This window comes from Littorina saxatilis, linkage group LG8 (assembly GCF_037325665.1).
Source record: "Littorina saxatilis isolate snail1 linkage group LG8, US_GU_Lsax_2.0, whole genome shotgun sequence".
Taxonomy (NCBI): Eukaryota; Metazoa; Mollusca; class Gastropoda; order Littorinimorpha; family Littorinidae; genus Littorina; species Littorina saxatilis.
The window spans coordinates 24,744,898-24,762,959 of record NC_090252.1 but is presented as its reverse complement, the minus strand read 5'-3'; the positions used below and the strand labels follow the sequence as shown (position 1 = coordinate 24,762,959).

Sequence of the window (18,062 nt, the reverse complement as noted above, 5' to 3'; positions counted from 1 at the left end):
GTGTGTGTGTGTGTGTAGAGCGATTCAGACTAAACTACTGGACCGATCTTTATGAAATTTGACATGAGAGTTCCTGGGTATGAAATCCCCGAACGTTTTTTTCATTTTTTTGATAATTGTCTTTGATGACGTCATATCCGGCTTTTCGTGAAAGTTGAGGCGGCACTGTCACGCCCTCATTTTTCAACCAAATTGGTTGAAATTTTGGTCAAGTAATCTTCGACGAAGCCCGGACTTCGGTATTGCATTTCAGCTTGGTGGCTTAAAAATTAATTGATGACTTTGGTCATTAAAAATCTGAAAATTGTAAAAAAAACAAAAAAATTATAAAACGATCCAAATTTACGTTTATCTTATTCTCCATCATTTGCTGATTTCAAAAACATATAAATATGTTATATTTGGATTAAAAACAAGCTCTGAAAATTAAATATATAAAAATTATTATCAAATTTTTTTTTTCGAAATCAATTTAAAAACACTTTCATCTTATTCCTTGTCGGTTCCTGATTCCAAAAATATATAGATATGATAATGTTTGGATTAAAAACACGCTCAGAAAGTTAAAACGAAGAGAGGTACAGAAAAGCGTGCTATTCTTCTCAGCGCAACGAATACCCCGCTCTTCTTGTCAATTCCACGGGCACTGCCTTTGCCACGGGCGGTGGAGTGACGATGCTACGAGTATACGGTCTTGCTGCGTTGCGTTGCGTTCAGTTTCATTCTGTGAGTTCGACAGCTACTTGACTAAATATTGTATTTTCGCCTTACGCGACTTGTTTTTATACTAAGTTCAGACATGTTGTATGTCATCATAATTTTGTATGTTGATATGTAAATTGCCACCACATTCGTGTGTGTGTGTGTGTGTGTGTGTGTGTGTGTGTGTGTGTGTGTGTGTGTATGTGTGTGTGTGTGTGTGTTTAAAAACAATGACACTAACACTCGCACGTAGATATCGCACACATCCATACCTATACCCACACTCTCCCTCTTTTGCTCTTCCTTCCTCTTGCGAGAAGCGCTGTATCAATTACAATTGTTTTATTTTCCTGACATTTCCATCGTCATTCTGTTGGTCAGAGTCGTTTTGAATTCGTTTTTTAGTCCGTTATAGTCTTTGGGGTTTCCTTTTTGATGAATACTTCAGTATTCATTGTCGACTGGCTTTGTCTTTTTCTCAGCGTACGCATTTGTTTCCTTATTTTATAATGATAAAACAGTGAAAACAGACATCTCTTTTCTATCTGATTACATTTTTATTAAATATGTATCATATAGCTTCAAAACAACAGATCAATACAATCACATACACAGGATAATATAGAATTGGCATATCCTTGTTTGTACGTCCCAATATATTTCTGTTTTCTCATCGCTTGCAGTATACGCGTACACCCGTTTCCAATAGCATACAAATATAAATGACGCCTTGCTTTGGTGAGCAGTTAAAGGTACATTCGTTCTCATGCAAGCAATCATGTTCACTGCAACATATTGTTCCTGAATTTGACATGGACCAAGAGCATCATTCCGCTTGGACACAAGACTGTGAACAAATCCTCACCTTGACTGCCTTTGGTGCAGAGAAGACACACCCTTACACTGGTGCAATTCTGTAACACATGTTACATAGCCACTGGTGAATTAACAGAAAGAAAAATAAAGAAAAACGGTCATATAGGTTTTCGCATCCATGGGAGGTAATCGGAACCGACCAAACAGACTGAGCCAGTAGCGCGACATATGTCGTGACAACCAGGTGACAGTATACGTAAAGTAGCGCGACATATGTCGCGACAACCAGCCTATGTGGACTTTGTAGTTGACAATCACGTCAATTTGAAAAATATGTTCAGATATTTTTTGTAATAACAAACAATAATAAAAAAAATAATTGGAAAGCTGGTTCTTGTATATGACTGTGTACGTAGGTGTTAGTTGGAGTGCCTTGGAGAATGATGAGCATATGAGCTTGCGGTGATCATCCTTTTTTGAGGATGAAAGTCGCTTGTTCATTTCAATGCTTGTTATTCTCTCAGGTGCCAGGAGAAAAGGTTCCGTACAACTCTCGCTTACTCTATTACACATGTCGTATGCATTGAGCGATTACTTCCCTTTGGTTATTTGATAGAATAATTAATTTCAACAAGTAGCACTCACAAAAAGAATCTCCTGTGATTTCTACACTCATGGCCAAAAAGTTAAGCAACTCTGACATTTTGGCACGAGTGTAGGGATTATAGGAGAACATTATATTCCATACTACTAGTACTGTTTGAAATGGGTTGAAAATGTAGAGAAGAACAACTCCTTTTTTCTCTACACAACTTTAACAATCAATCACAACCGACGATCAACCTTCAACATACTGGTAATCCTCTATGAGATGTACATTATCTTGATTAAATATTAAAATGGCACAGTGACTTTAAATATTCCAAATATCATGTTTATCAATAGTTACAAATGTAATTAACATAACGTTTCCCAAAAGAGTGACTCTTCTGTACATTATCTGCGTTAGTGGCACACACACTAGTTTACAGTCAGATAAATAACCGAGTACTTCAAATAGCATTTGTTTTGCACACAAAAAACTAATACATATATGATTTGCCTTGATCAAATAGGAAGCATGCGAATCTTAATTTTTCATACGATAATTATTTCATATTGAAATACTTGCGTTTTCTTTAATCTCGTATTTTGCTCCAAACAGAAGTGTTCCAGATTTGAACACAGTATGACATAGTACATACTTCTACTAGTAAAAGCAGCACAGATGCTAAATCTAGTGTTCATTTGAATACTTGTGTTTACTATGTGTGCTACTTTTGCTCGTAAAATTATGTACTATGCCACACTGTGTTTAAAACTGATTACAGAAAGTTTATTCAAAAGTGGCACGCTTCGGATTACAGAGTACTGTACAGCTGGTGACAAGTTCCCAGTGGAGACACACATTTCATTTGATATAAAACTCTATAACAAAGACATTATATATAACAACAAAAAAAGTTCAATAGAATTCAATACTCTGTAGCTATATTAGAATTTAGAAGCAAGTTCGATTTCGAAAATGTATGCTTTTTCTGTATAATTTCTTTAAAAGCAGAAAACATTCAGCAGGTCTGAACATTTTTTTCGACTTTTGTAACGGGGACCTTGGAAACACATAAATACTAGAAAACCCCACCCCCCAAAATAAAATAATACACGTAGCAGTTAACTAAATTTATAGACATTATTCGTATAGCAAAAATCATTTTGCTTTTGTGAAATAAAACGAGAAGAAAGGCTCACAAGGCAATCTGTTACAAAAGGGTATTGCAAGACTCTGCAGCCTTCAACCAGTGAACATACATAACAACCCAAAACAGGAAACTCTGTCGAAGTTTACTCAAAAGAGCCATCAGCAGGATAGGGTAATACACAAGATTGTTGGCTCTTGATTGTATGTTGTATAGTGTATATTTTAAATGACAACACCACAGCAATTAACTTTCAAACTGATGAATGAATATCTAAGGTCAGGAAAAATGTAAGAAAGTGGCTGACACAATCAATCGAGATTTACGTTGCGTATGATTCGCATTACGTGTGTGCTCTTCCGCTTTCAATGCAGTCATAAGCTCTCGCAAATATCAAAACTCTGTATGCTTGATTTAACATGGTTGTCGTATTGACAAGATCATACAAACAAACAAACAAACAAACAAACAAACAAGCAAACAAACAAGCAAACAAACAAATACAAAATTGAATGAATACGTAACAAATTTAACAAATAACATGAAGACAAATACTACTCAAAAACAGTAAATACAATGGTTCCATTCAGTGTATATTTTTTGGGGAGACTGCTACTAATAATCAAAGGCGTTACTTTTTTCAACTATAAATCGTAGTTGTATGTTTTGAAATTTTTTCTTGAAAATAGCATCGTCTGGTAGCATGTCTTTCAGTCTTGTGGTATATAAATACAATTTTTTGCTTACAGCAAGAACAGATCAAAAACGTTGTCTTTATCAATATGTGCATTCCTCCGAAAACGGGGTATGGCTGCCTAAATGGCGGGGTAAAAAACGGTCATACACGTAAAATTCCACTCGTGCAAAAAACACGAGTGTACGTGGGAGTTTCAGCCCACGAACGCAGAAGAAGAATCAATATGTGCAGTCTCGATACAACCAAACATAATTAGTTTTAACAATTAATTAACTATGCACAATGTGATACACTTTTAAGAAGCCATTCTAAAAAGTCACTCAAAACAAGTATTGTAGGACAATCTTAGAAAAAGTGTTCCAAACTGTCTTCCTCTTTACAAAAAAAGGCACAGTGAAGAATCACATTTTTTTCTCAAAAGCAATAGACGCCTTGTTGGTATAATGGTTTACAAAAGTCTGAACTGTAACCTGCTCCATCTGGCATCAATGGTTGTTTTTACTACATGTACTTGTGCAAAAAACAGTTGTCTTTATCCAGACTGATATTCATTTTGTGTGACCATTTCTCAATTAAATTCAATGGACCATCATTACAGACCAACTTCTCATACAAAATCTTTAAAGCAGATTTTAAAATAAATTTACATGCACAAAATTGGAACAGCACATCATTTTTTCTTCGAAACAATATCTTTTTCAATTCTTCGAGAAAATCTTTCTCAGGATCAGGTTAATTCACAAACAGGTGAGTTAATCTTGACAATGATTTTGGTTATTGTTACTTTACCGAATGATGTAAGGTTTCTTTGACCAGATTTGTAAACATCTACAAAAAAACTGAAGCTTGTTGTCATAATTAATGTGTACACTCGAGAGCAGTGATCGATACGATGAAGAGAAGCTTGGAATATAAGACCAAAAAGAAAAAGAAAAAAAGTAAGTTTGGAAACGAAACATTCACTAAAATCCCCATCTACTGAACCTTCATAAAGGATGAATAAGATACACAACAGGCAAATAATATTGAGAGGTGATCATTTATCACCAGATGCTTCTAGAAACATGGTAGGAAACATAAAGACAGTGTTGCTTTGTTTTAGTTCCTTTCCAAACAGTTGATTACAGTTTTTTCCCAATTTTACTGACTGCCCACATTTTAGGTTTCCCTCCGTCTTTTAACAAAATCTTTTCTGTCTTTTCCTTTGTCCCCTTTTCATGTTTCACATTAAAACTTACATCGTGAGAAGCCCACGCCAAAGCACATTGTGCTATTGTCAAGAATAGGAAGTTTATCCGGTCAATGGGTACTCCGTGAATTAAGGCATTCTGGTTTGAGTAATAGTTTCTTTAGTAATAACAAGAAGGGAAGCTATAACCTATTGTACAGAACTGTTGAATTTCCTTGGGTAGCAGGTCAGTAAACAGTGAAACTATAGAGACGGTCTGAGTCCTCTGCATTCTTGTCGGCAGCGCCATAAATGCGGACTTTCTCCTTGTCCTTCCTTGGTGTCATCTCCGCCTCCCAGACTCCCTCGTTGTTCATCTCCATTTCCGTATCATTGACCCTGACTTTGGCTAGAGTGGGAGCGTGCAGGCGGAACAGAGTAGCTGTGCCCGAAGGTACTTCCCCGACAAGGGGCTTTAGAAGTTTAGCTCCCCGGCGAAGACGTGTGTCGTAGGCATGAGGAAAGGGCTTGCATTTACCATACTCAGTGTCAGCATACAACAAGAAACTGGCCACGTGGCTTAATTTGTGAGTGTTGGTGTCTTGCGGGTGTTTGGCAAATACTTTTAGCTTGTAATAACCTGGATTTGGCAAGCGCGCACTTATATCTGCGCTGTCTTCTGTGAATTCAACGATGGTAAACTCTTTCAAGTCTTTCTCCATGTTACGAGCATGTACAAGTGTTGTGTTTAACTCGGTGAAGTGACCCAAGGGCAGCACAGTGCTGACCTCCCCTTCCTGGGCCCGGAGCGAGAAGGGCATGCCCTTTCTGGGTTTAATTCCGCATTCAGCCGCTGTAGGATTTATCAGCCCCAGTATGACAGACTTGCCTGGGTATGGCTCCTGGTCAGGGCATCCTGTATCAGCATACAGCAGGAAATCAGCCACTTGCTCCAAATTCTTGTCTTCTGGAAGACCGGCAAACACAGTCAGCAGGTAATATCCAGGATTCGTCAGGCGTGCAGTAATTGTGGCCCCTTCTTCTGTATACTCAATGACAACGAACTCTCCAAGGCTCGCATCCATGTTACGCGAGTGTTTCAGCTTTGCCGTGAGTTCGATGTATCGACTGAATGGTAACGCGAATTTGATGTGGCCGTCCTTGACTCGATGGTTGAAAGACGTGTCCTTGCTGGGTTCAAGGCCATACGTTGTGGCTGCAGGATTTTTCAGCCCCAGTATGACAGACTTGCCTGGGTATGGCTCCTGGTCAGGGCATCCTGTATCAGCGTACAAAAGGAAATTAGCCACTTGCCCCAAATCCGCGTCTTCTGGAAGACCGGCAAACACAGTCAGCAGGTAATATCCAGGATTCGTCAGGCGTGCAGTAATTGTGGCCCCTTCTTCTGTATACTCAATGACAACGAACTCTCCAAGGCTCGCATCCATGTTACGCGAGTGTTTCAGCTTTGCCGTGAGTTCGATGTATCGACTGAATGGTAACGCGAATTTGATGTGGCCGTCCTTGACTCGATGGTTGAAAGACGTGTCCTTGCTGGGTTCAAGGCCATACGTTGTGGCTGCAGGATTTTTCAGCCCCAGTATGACAGACTTGCCTGGGTATGGCTCCAGGTCAGGACATTCAATGTCGGTGTACAGCAGGAAATCGGCCACGTGTTTGCTCTTATCTGGATGACTGGCAAACACAGTCAGCATGTAATATCCAGGTTTCGGCAGACGTGCAGTGATCGTGGCACCCTCCTCTGTGTAATCAATGACATCAAACTCCCCCAGATCTTCATCCATGTTACGCGCCTGTTTCAAGTTTGCGCTGAGTTTGGTGTACCGGATCAGGGATAATGGGACATTGACTTCGCCGTTTTTTGCGTTGTATTCGAAAGGTGCGTCTTCGATCTTGTTCAAGCCACACTCCAATGCAACTGGAAGTTTTAGACCCCAGGGCCCAGATTTCTCAGGAAATGGCTCCTTGTTTGGATGCGTTTTCCTGCATCTGCAAGAGTATTCTGGATTAATTCAGAAGTAGTAAATAAGCACAAGAAGACAAAATGAGACACGATATGAAAACATAATATAAGAAATTCAAAGCTTAGATGTAACCTTGAACATGAAACGCGTTCAATATCATTCATTATAACTGGTCAAACCAAAGGCAAGTAGACATCTCAACTATCCAACATTATGAAATCTCTGATAAGGCCAATAATAAAAAATAATTCAATGACAAGGCCCCCCAAAATAAGGGTTGCTATGTCAATTCCTTTTGTTTGTTTTGATTGAAGGGTTTTTTTATTGACACAGACGCATGTGGCTTTTCACTGGCCGACAATCTTAGGAGCTGTTTTCCTTGGATTTCAGAGAAGAGTAACTTTCCTTATAAAATCTTCAAAATCTTATTTACTCATTTTTAATTGATATTTTTTTTGCCAGAGTATCTCACCTTATGACATATGAAACAAGAAGCTGCAGGGTGGCGCCCTCGCTCTGTTCACCTTGTCCCCGTCCAAAGAATGTCAGCTCATAGGTGGCGACATCAGGCGGTCTGACGTAGACTGAGCACGTGCCGTCATCACTCAGTGACGCAAGCAGACTGGACAGTTAAAACAGTAAGTAAAAAACCCAATTTGAAATAACAAAACTGGGACTGAGAACTGAGGAACAAATTGTCACTTTCTGTGAAATATGAGCTAGAAAATGGAAGCACATACCAACAACTGAAATGATCATGAACGCAAAAATCTGACTACACATTTTGGATGAAAAAAGTTCAGTAATTTTATGAAGCAGCCTCGTAGAATGTGTGGACGTTTCAGCACACAAGACAATACACAAAAATGAAGAACAACATCTATTAGATCGTCTAAAATGGACGCTAAAAAACGTTTAAAAAAACCTAAAAATCAAAAGACAGCATATTTAAAGAAATACAATCCACAAAGATCATGGACATTTAAAGAATTCCGATTCAGAATTCTGACGTTCATTTCTTCCATGGTCAAATAAGACAAACAACAAATTGGAGTATACATTGAAAGCAGCCATCAATAAGCTTAGGTAGGTGATTATGCTGCAATCAGACACTTTAATGACATGCACTTCTCACCTGCCTTTGACGTCCTCCTGTGACTCCCGTTTTTGCAATGTCACCTTGACTGTCCCCAGAGGCTGCCTAGTAGCCTTGAGCTTGATAGTCACGTCACAGTCGACTTCAATGATCTGGTGTTTGTGTGTAATCAGCTGCAGACCCAGATCATATGCAAGACTCTTCGGAGCTGCGGACGCAGAAAACTCTTCAATGGTAAGAGGCTGTCTCAGAAGCTGGTACTTGGAACTCGCTTCGAGATTCCTGAAAGGCAAGATGTCATTCATGAAAAATCGATCAGCGAGTTGAATTATTCAAACTGTCCAAATAGAAATACAAATTTGTACCATGTTTGATTTAATAAAACATTGTTTAAACCAAATAAAAATTTGGAAAATTAAAACCGCCACACTGGCAAGCTTTGAAGAAGAGGTAATCGGTTGCCATTTCATAAACGCAGTTCAACAAAACTGTTAAGGCAGCCAGTCAATTAATTAATAAAAAAGATTTTCAACCCACAGAGAGAGAGAGAGAGAGAGAGAGAGAGAGAGAGAGAGAGAGAGAGAGAGAGAGAGAGAGAGAGAGAGAGAGAGAGAGAGAGAGAGAGAGAGAGAGAGAGAGAGAGAGAGCGCTTTTTAACTGGCTCACAGAATAATTAATCCTTACTTGTTCATGAAGGGGAAATGTCTTGGCACAAACTCTTCAGGGTCCGTTAAGAACCAGTGTTCATCAAACTCCCGTACGAACGTTTTGGTATCGTCAATATGTCCTGCACTCCAGGTGTTGTCCAAGGGACGCCACTCTCCCTCGACTAGCACGAGGTTCCAAGCGTGGCTGGTCTTGGTGTCGGGTGAGAACACATCCTCTGGGTCGTATCCATAACCTTTACTGAACCCCGACACTATCACACAGGGGATATCAGCTACTCTGAAACAATATTGTTTGTTTGAAGTGATAATGTCTAGGAATGAAACTGTCTTTCATCGCCCCAAGAGTTATACAGTTCACGTTGGGGGTTGTAATTATGGGACCATACACCAGGAGTACATTAAAAATAAACGTTTGAGCGCTCAGTTACTTACATTAAAAATGGCTGTGTTTTGAAAGGGCATTCCAGACTGTTATTCTTATTGTGACGCTTTTTTGCTCCAGTCATAATTTTTTTCTTATACATTTCGCCCCTGAGTGTTCTTTGAGATACAGATTTGCAATTGAGCCGAGAGCTACAGAGTTCGTTTTGGGTGTTGAGTAAATGAGGAAGGTATTAGAATTAGTAATTGAGCGTTCTATTTTTCAAATCTAAATGCTGTGTTTGGTAGTCTTTTTAGATGGTGACATTCTTCTACGGTCAGTGTGTTTGTTTATGTAATGCGAAGTGTTTTAGCCCTGTGTGGCAAGGAATGTGCATGCGTTAGCGAGACTGTCTCGAGTCAATCCAACGGTTTTAATCTGCTTTGACGAATGGGTATATGTAAAAACTAAATAAAATGTGATGACGAACGGAAGTCCGGACTCCTGACACAGGAGAGCTGGTCGAAGCAAACCGCTCGCTGATTATAATTCATTCAGTTATTTGGCTTAGTTTTGGAGCATTTTTGAGCAATTCATCGCAGGTGTTTATGAATCACAGCACCGCGAATAACCCTTGAACGTTTTAAGGTCCAAAACGCCAGAAAACTTTCCAAAATGGCGCCTTTGGTGTACTAATATTAAGTACTTAAAGGTTTTGATGGATTGATTGATTGATTGATCTTTATAACTGGAAGATGGAGATTTTAGGTTGCTGCTCATCTTGATTCTCAAAACAAGACGAGCCTTAAGAGACGAGTCATTTTCAAGCAAAAGTTCCCTTAATTGTGTTCCTTTGGTGTGTGTTACAACTTTATTTTGAACTATGGAAACATCAATGTGATTCCATAAGCGTATTAATTAGTTTCATAAATATAGACAAAGACAAAATAAACGTTATCATCGTTATCGAGACATTCCTTTAAAATGTGCATTGGAAATCGTTTGAACCATAAAATTTAAAGAATGAAAACTATTAAAACAAATATTAAAAAAAAGAAAAATAAAGAAGATACACAACAAATAGGAACTTACACTCATCAATCGCACATTTCATTACAGATATTATAGAAGCATAAGTTTCCGTGACTTTTGCCGTGCAGCTTGCATATCATAAATGCTGTGTCAGTCTGCTAATAATCAAATAAAGTCGATATCCTACATCATTCTATAATCCATTATATCATAGACAAATGCAGGCAATCAAATGAAATCATATCGTGGATCTTACTTGCACATCTCCGCAAACAGTTCTGCGTATCCCTGGCACACTGCCTTGCCGGACTGAAGAATAGATGCCGCATCACTCTTAGATTTAGATTTGCTGCCGGAGATTCCGAAGGCGCTTTCTGTATCGTACCTGGAAGTATGCATACATAAGGCTGCATATGACTCGGTGCCAAAAGTTGAAGCAGAAGAGGGTGACAGGTGTATTTCACAATAAAAACCTGACATGCAACTCAGATTTCTTAATTCTTGTTAGCTTTGTGTGACAAAGTGCATGTATAAATACTGTGCACAAGTTGAAGGTTTGGTTATGCGTACTTTTTTAACGCGCGGAAATATCTTTGGAGTTTTGAACACACACACCCACACCCACACCCACACACACACACACACACACACACACACACACACACACAGAAATGACCAGAAAAATTGCCGTCATGGTAGTCATGAGTGGAATTGATCGGCACACTAATTATTAAACTAATGACCATTATTGTGCTTATAAACTCTAAATCCTGAGACACTCCTACGCTGGCCGCATAACTATTTCTCTATCAGTCTCAACATCCCTCTCATCCTCCCTCTCTCACCTCCACTCTCTCATCCCGACTCTTTCTCTCCCTCTTTCACCCCCCCCACACACACACACACTCTCTCTTTCTCTCCTTCTAATACCCCCATCTCTCTCTCATTCCCCCTCTCTCTCCCCTTCCCCCCCTCTCTCCTTTCTCTCCTTTCCTTATAAAGAACAAACTGCTTACGCTATGTTTTCGGCAATCCAGCAGAATATTGCACGTAGCTTGTCCACATCAGTTTTGCAAGTACCAGTGAGGTACAGTGCAAGGGTTTCCACCGAGCTGCCTTTTGATTCTGGAGTCTGAAAAATGGAAAGATATATTGAGATAACAATGGGAATTCAAAAAGAACCCACTTATTAACAATATCAAACACAATCAATTATTAACAGCTATTTTGTTTTCAGTGTAGCTATAGGGTCCGATATTTAGACGAGACAAGTATAATGCCGACGTGTCGAAGACGAGTCGCATTATACTTGTTCGAGTTTAAATATTGGACCCTATTGCTACGCTGAAGACACACTCGCGTTTATATTGCTATTCTGACATAATATTCTGTGTTTTAAAAACATGATTTTGTCAGCAACAACTACTAGAATGGTCCATGTTGCCTATTGCAGAGGACGGTTTAGTGCGCATCCACGGAAATCGCCGAACATTGAAAACAAACAACGGACATGTATCACGCAGAAGACACGAGATAACCGCATTTGGCATTACGTCAATATGCCAGGTTTCATAGGAAGTCACGTCGCATGCTTCCTTACGTATTCTTTTATGTATCGTTCGAAAGTCTGACTTTTGCTACGTATAGTGATTTCGCGTATGATGACTGTGGTAAATTTGTGGATGATAGTTAAGAGAACAAGGATTGTTTCAGAAGAAAGTCAACGACTAAATGTTTCAGACCGGTAATTGCATACAATAGGGAAAGGAAAATTTGCTGATTATGTGCTAAACTTGACTAAATGTAAATATCCAAATAATTCAGTCATATCACAAAACACGTGGCTGTAATATAAGACATACTGGTATTAAGCTGGACTCGTTATAAGAGGTAAAGACGTAATGTCCACAGATATCAAAATCATTACCACCATTTTAGTTCTATACTATCCGTCTTAAAAAAACTAGGCAGATGCTTTTGAGGGCAGATCTTTCTGATGAGGCTGTTGATTGTAAAACAAAGTAAATGACTGAAAAGGCCATTCATTCCCCCACCTTCTTTAGAAAACAGATTGAGTTTACATGACGTAGTGTCTATTCAGTGGAACCTACAACACAGATACCCCTCCAAAATCAAATTCGCAAAACCAAGGTTCCCGCGTTCAAATCGACAAAAAATCAGAACAACTAAACCGAAACATGTTTTGCATGTCAATAGACAGAACAATTGAATCTGCATCCAAAACAGTCTGTTTTGTTCACATATCTTGTCTAACATGGACGCTATGGCATGCTGAGCGGTGTAGGTGTCAATCCTCTCAGAAGGCATAAAAGGCAGTTTTTAAAGCTGTTTTAGCGGGCAACAAAACAATACAATACAATACAATAACTTTATTAATCTCTAAAAGAGAAATTGCATTGCTGAGCTTTTGTGTCCGTAATAAAACATACATAAAACATTCAAAAATAAACATTTGTTCTTTGTCATTCATACATTCTTGTGTTCTTATACATTTCTTCAATTCATACATCAATATTCTATCATAATTATGTACATACATTTATTCTCTTTTAACAGTCTGTCTTCAAACGCATCTCAGAGAGGGAGGCTAGAGATTTGTGTTGTGCCATAGGTAAAATCATGTGCTTAGCTATGAAGTAATGTTATCACATGTTATTTAAGGAAAATGAGTAAATATATGTACCAAGCGTATAACATCAGCAAAACGAGACACAAAATGGTACATTTCAGTAACTCCCAAACGCATTGCTTTCAAGCTTTTAGTACTTTGTGCTAACACATGTCGTAAAATACACACGGAATCTCAAGTCATTTGAAATATTAGTTCTGCTGATATGCGACATGCCAGAAAGAGCTTTACAAATTGAACAGAAAAAAAGACTAAAATTAGCATGCATAAAGAAAAATGAAAGCTTCAATTTACCCTTTAAATTTAAAACATTTTCAACAATGGCTGTTGGTTTAAACAAGGTTTTATTTAGTTAAACATCGTACAGTAGTAACACGAGAAATAATAGGGTCACAAACTCAAGCGAACGCTTATATTACGTGCCCTATACACGAAAAGTGGATAATACAATTGTGAAGTCGGACAGACAAATTCTAATATATACTATATAATTATCTGGGTCAAAAACTGAGTCAAAGTAAACCAAACAAATGGTAAGACAATGGCTCTTCACAGCGCACTTGTTTAAACGCACACAAAAATTCTTTGAACATGCTCTTTCAAGAGCCATGATCAGTTAAGGGTGTCAGCAGTGAACTTCGATAGGTGTAGGCCGACATTTGCGCTCAGCGCTCTGAATGGGTCAATTTCTTAAAGACTACTTTCGCGTTGAAATCCTCATACCACCGTTGTCTGATAAAATATGTACATGAAATTTGAGTATGTGGCGCATCTGTTATTGTTTTTGAAGATAACAACTAATTAATTGTTTTTTTTCGATGAGTCAGCAAAGACCTACCGTCAATTTAAAAACTCTTTCTGGCATGACAAATAACAGCCGACCTAATGTCTTAAATGACTTAACATTCCGAATGTACTTTACGACACGTGTTAGCACAAATCACCGAAAGTTTGAAGGCAATGCGTTGAGGAGTTACTGAAATGAGGACTGGGTGGCCGAGTGGTAACGCACTTGCGCTCGGAAGCGAGAGGTTGCGAGTTCGACCCTGGGTCAGGGCGTTAGCAATTTTCTCCCCCCTTTCCTAACCTAGGTGGTGGGTTCAAGTGCTAGTCTTTCGGATGAGACGAAAAACCGAGGTCCCTTCGTGTACACTACATTGGGGTGTGCACGTTAAAGATCCCACGATTGACAAAAGGGTCTTTCCTGGCAAAATTGTATAGGCATAGATAAAAATGTCCACCAAAATACCCGTGTGACTTGGAATAATAGGCCGTGAAAAGTAGGATATGCGCCGAAATGGCTGCGATCTGCTGGCCGATGTGAATGCGTGATGTATTGTGTAAAAAAATTCCATCTCACACGGCATAAATAAATCCCTGCGCCTTGAATATGTGCGCGATATAAATTGCATAAAATAAAGATAAAAAAAAAATAAAAAAAATCCCTGCGCTTAGAACTGTACCCACGGAATACGCGCGATATAAGCCTCATTGATTGATTAATTGATTGAAATGTACCGGTTTTTCGTCTCATTTAACCCCAACGCGGCCTCAAAAACCTCCTTTTACGGCTTCTCTGAGGAATGCCAACTACATCATTCAGCATGCCATAATGTCATTGTTAAACAAGATATGTAAACTAATCTAACTGATTTGGATGCAGGTTTGATTTTTCTTTCTACTGACATGAGAACATGCTTTGTTTTAGCAGTTCGGACTTTTTGTCAATTTTAACGCGGGAACCTTGATTTTGCGAATTTGATTTTGGGGGGTGTCTGTGTTGTAGGTTCCACTGTATAGACACTACCTCATGTAAACCCAATCTGTTTTCTGCATAAGGTAGGGGAATGAAGGGCCTTGTCAGTCATTTACAATGAACGGCCTCATCAGAAAGATCTGCCCTCAAACGCATCTGCCTAGTTTTGTTTATGACGGATAGTATATAAGCACCTGTGATTTTTCTGTCAGTAGCAAACAAAAACAAAACAAACAATTAAGCCAAAAATAAAACAAACAAATAAACAAACAACCCAAACAAACAAACATCCAAACAAACAAACAAACAAACCAAACAAACAAACAAACAAACAAACAAACAAACAAAAACAATGACCTTTAAAGAAAGATTTTAAAAAAAACTAAAATAAAAATCAATTTTGTTTTTAGAACGCAAGATAATAGCAGCCTCGAAGTACGTTTTGCATCAGCGTGTTCTATATTTCATAACACGGTCTTTGAAAGAAGATTAACAGCGGAATCAGCACTTACGTTCCTGACAAATTCTTCAAGACCCTTGAAGACTGCAAGGTCAGGGATCAGGTCTCTTTTCTTCTTTGCTGGAGGCAGCAGGGGGAAGACATTATTTCCCACTTTCACGCCTGATTGAAAACAAGATGAAAATGAAAACTTTGTTGTGGCCAATTGTAAATGCATGAACGAATGAGTACGTATATAGACAAAAAAAGAAACGAATACAAGATATGAATATATTGATAACAAATATTTAATTGTAAAAATTTAGAATTGAGAAATTATTTTTAAGAATTTAAAAATAAAAATTTCCAGATTACTGATTAAACACTACCTTTATTCATTTTGAAAAAAAATCAAGTATGCGTAGGTAACAGAAAAAGATGGCTTAAAGCAAATATTCTTAAAGGTATACCTTCCTTCTCAGGTAACCCATCATGTCAGCCATCAAAGATATGTCCTCGTTACTAAATTGGATCCTTCCACTGGGACACATACCAAAATATAACGAGCTGGTTGTATTCTGTTCAGAGTAAATTTTGTTGTTGTGCAGATTGAAATTTTATTTTACAAAACTAATTCGACATGTCGACACTGGTAGATGATACGATACTATTTAAACTGAAATATCCCAATCTGTTAAAAAAAACCAAAAAAAAAAACCATTCAGACATTTGCTCATCTTTTTCGGCATTCTCGGATGCCATCATTTACTTTTTCAAGTTTCTTTCTTGTGTGGAAAACACCCACGAAAGACTGGTTTGAGCTGTACTAAAGTGCTCAGTCGTTTACAATCTACGACAGGTGTTTGTCACTAAGCAACCTAGCACTGCACAGGGTTGCAACCAAGTGTCCATTTTTATAGTAAAAATAATATCCGTGTGTATTTGCAACATTCATAGAAAGAACGCATTTAACTGATGAACTTATGCTCCGTTGATACATAACTACATCCTTGATGATATCAAGTAGACGCATGTGACACAAAACCCGCGGGATTAGTTTGTCACATTTCTGCGGATTTTGTTTCTACTAAAGTATTTTAATCCCTCTGATCTACTCTTCAGCGAATTCGGCCTTTAATCACAGCAAAAGGAATTCGCCAACTTCTATTTTAATCACTTTTGTATACTTCAGCGAATTTGGCAAAAGTAGGCCACCGAGTTCTAGGGATTAATCTTGGTCCATCATTTGTTGAAACAAGAACATACAAACGCGGATGACACCTGCTCCAATCGGAATGGCGTAACGCTAGCATTACGCGAGATACTCTTGCAAAGTAACCAGTTCTGAATAGACAATTAATAACACATTCTTCTCGCATGTAAGGTTTGATAAATGTTGCCTGTTCTGAAGTTTTGTTGATGTTTTGATTAGAACCCTATCTATTTGTCTCGTCGATTTTGGGGAACCCTCATTTGAGCGGCCTTCACTTGAAAGAATCTTTCAAACGATGTGCAAAATAGCTAATTTAAGAACCATCTTGTGCATGATATGTTTGAATAAAACAACAAGGACATCACTTTAGAATTTGGGTACGGAGAGGGTTGCAATGTTTGTTTATTTGTTAGTTTGTTTTGCATTTTGTTTCGCACACTGTGTTTTAGACAAAATATATAATACGCGGAAAGTGATCAATAGTGCGAGGGACAGGTACAAAGCCTCATCAAAGTAAACACGAGTGTACGTGCGAGTTTCATTCATTTGGTTGACGTAACGGCATTTTCGTTCATGCAGACCCCCTTGCAAGTGGTATTCAACAGGCTGTTTTTAAGTAGATCATTATTATCGCCACAATATGTGTTTGAATAAGGACGTGTGCGATATTGGCAGTGATGACCGAAATGGACCACTCTTAATTCCGTGATAGGCATTTGTTTGACTAATGTGTTTGTCATTTTATGTAATTCCACTCTTCCTGTCAATATTGAAGTTATTTCGTCAGTTTTCAATAACTACTCTTTGAACAACACGCACACACGCAGACACACACAGTCATACACAGACGCACACACAGGCACACACAGACACACACACAAACACACACACACACACACACACGTGTTACGTACACACACACATATCTTTGTTAAAATGCACACATATTCAGAGAATGTCTTTATTAAGACAGGGACCGTCACAACAGACTGTTGTGTGACGTTCATTCGGTTAATTACGAGAGAGTGTACGCGTGTGTATTTGCAACATTCCTTGAAAGAAAGCATTATACTTATAAACTTTTCCCACTGTGCAACATAACTACATCCTTGATGATATCAAGTAGACGCGTGTGAAACAAAACCCGCGGGATTAGTTTGTCACATTTCTGCGGATTTTGTTCTGCTGAAATATTTTAATCACTCTGATCTACTCTTCAGCGAATTCGGCCTTTTAATCACAGCAAAAGGAGGTCGCCAACTTTTGTCTAAATCCCTTTATTATACTCTTCAGCGAATTTGGCATTGTATCACAAGAAAAGAAGTTCACCGACTTCCAGAGAATTATCTGGGTCATTCATTTCTACAGTAGAAACAAGAGCATACAAACGTAGATGATACCTGCATCCATCGGAATGGCGTAACGCAAGCGATATACTCATACGCGAGATACTCATACAATAGTAACCCTTTCTGAATGAGCAATTGATGAAACATTCTTCTCGTAAGTAAGGTTTGATACATTTTGCCTGTTCTGAATTTATGTTAATGTTGTAATAAGAACCCTACCTTTTTGTCTAGTCGATATTTTGGGGAACCACCTTTGAGCGGCCTTCGCGTGACCTTTGTGAAAGAATTTGCCAAACAATGTGCCAGATTAAGTGTATTTTGGGGCATAGAAAGTTAATTTCGAGTTTTGGTACTGAGAGGGTCGCAAAGTTCCTTTTTACATTTAGTCAAGTTT

The 18,062-nt window shown here is 38.5% G+C and overlaps 1 protein-coding gene across 1 annotated transcript; it reads right to left on the bottom strand.

Moving 5' to 3' along the window:
- Positions 1–1,029: 1,029 nt before the first annotated feature.
- LOC138974569 (uncharacterized) lies at positions 1,030–15,344 on the bottom strand. Its single transcript, XM_070347288.1, has 7 exons — positions 15,180–15,344; positions 11,278–11,393; positions 10,518–10,646; positions 8,885–9,145; positions 8,240–8,482; positions 7,577–7,726; positions 1,030–7,129 (listed from the first exon to the last, which is right to left on the bottom strand). The coding sequence occupies exons 1-7, from the start codon at positions 15,342–15,344 to the stop codon at positions 5,368–5,370; spliced, it is 2,826 nt and encodes a 941-aa protein (XP_070203389.1). The 3' UTR covers positions 1,030–5,367.
- Positions 15,345–18,062: the final 2,718 nt, after the last annotated feature.

Bases quoted from the DNA above. Each gene is read 5' to 3' on its own strand.
- LOC138974569 (XM_070347288.1), bottom strand. From the start codon at position 15,344: ATGCATTTACAATTGGCCACAACAAAGTTTTCATTTTCATCTTGTTTT. The intron at 11,394-15,179 runs GTAAGTGCTGAT...TCCATTTTTCAG, and splicing joins TTGAAGAATTTGTCAGGAAC to ACTCCAGAATCAAAAGGCAG. The intron at 10,647-11,277 runs GTAAGCAGTTTG...GCATACTTCCAG, and splicing joins TGGATTGCCGAAAACATAGC to GTACGATACAGAAAGCGCCT.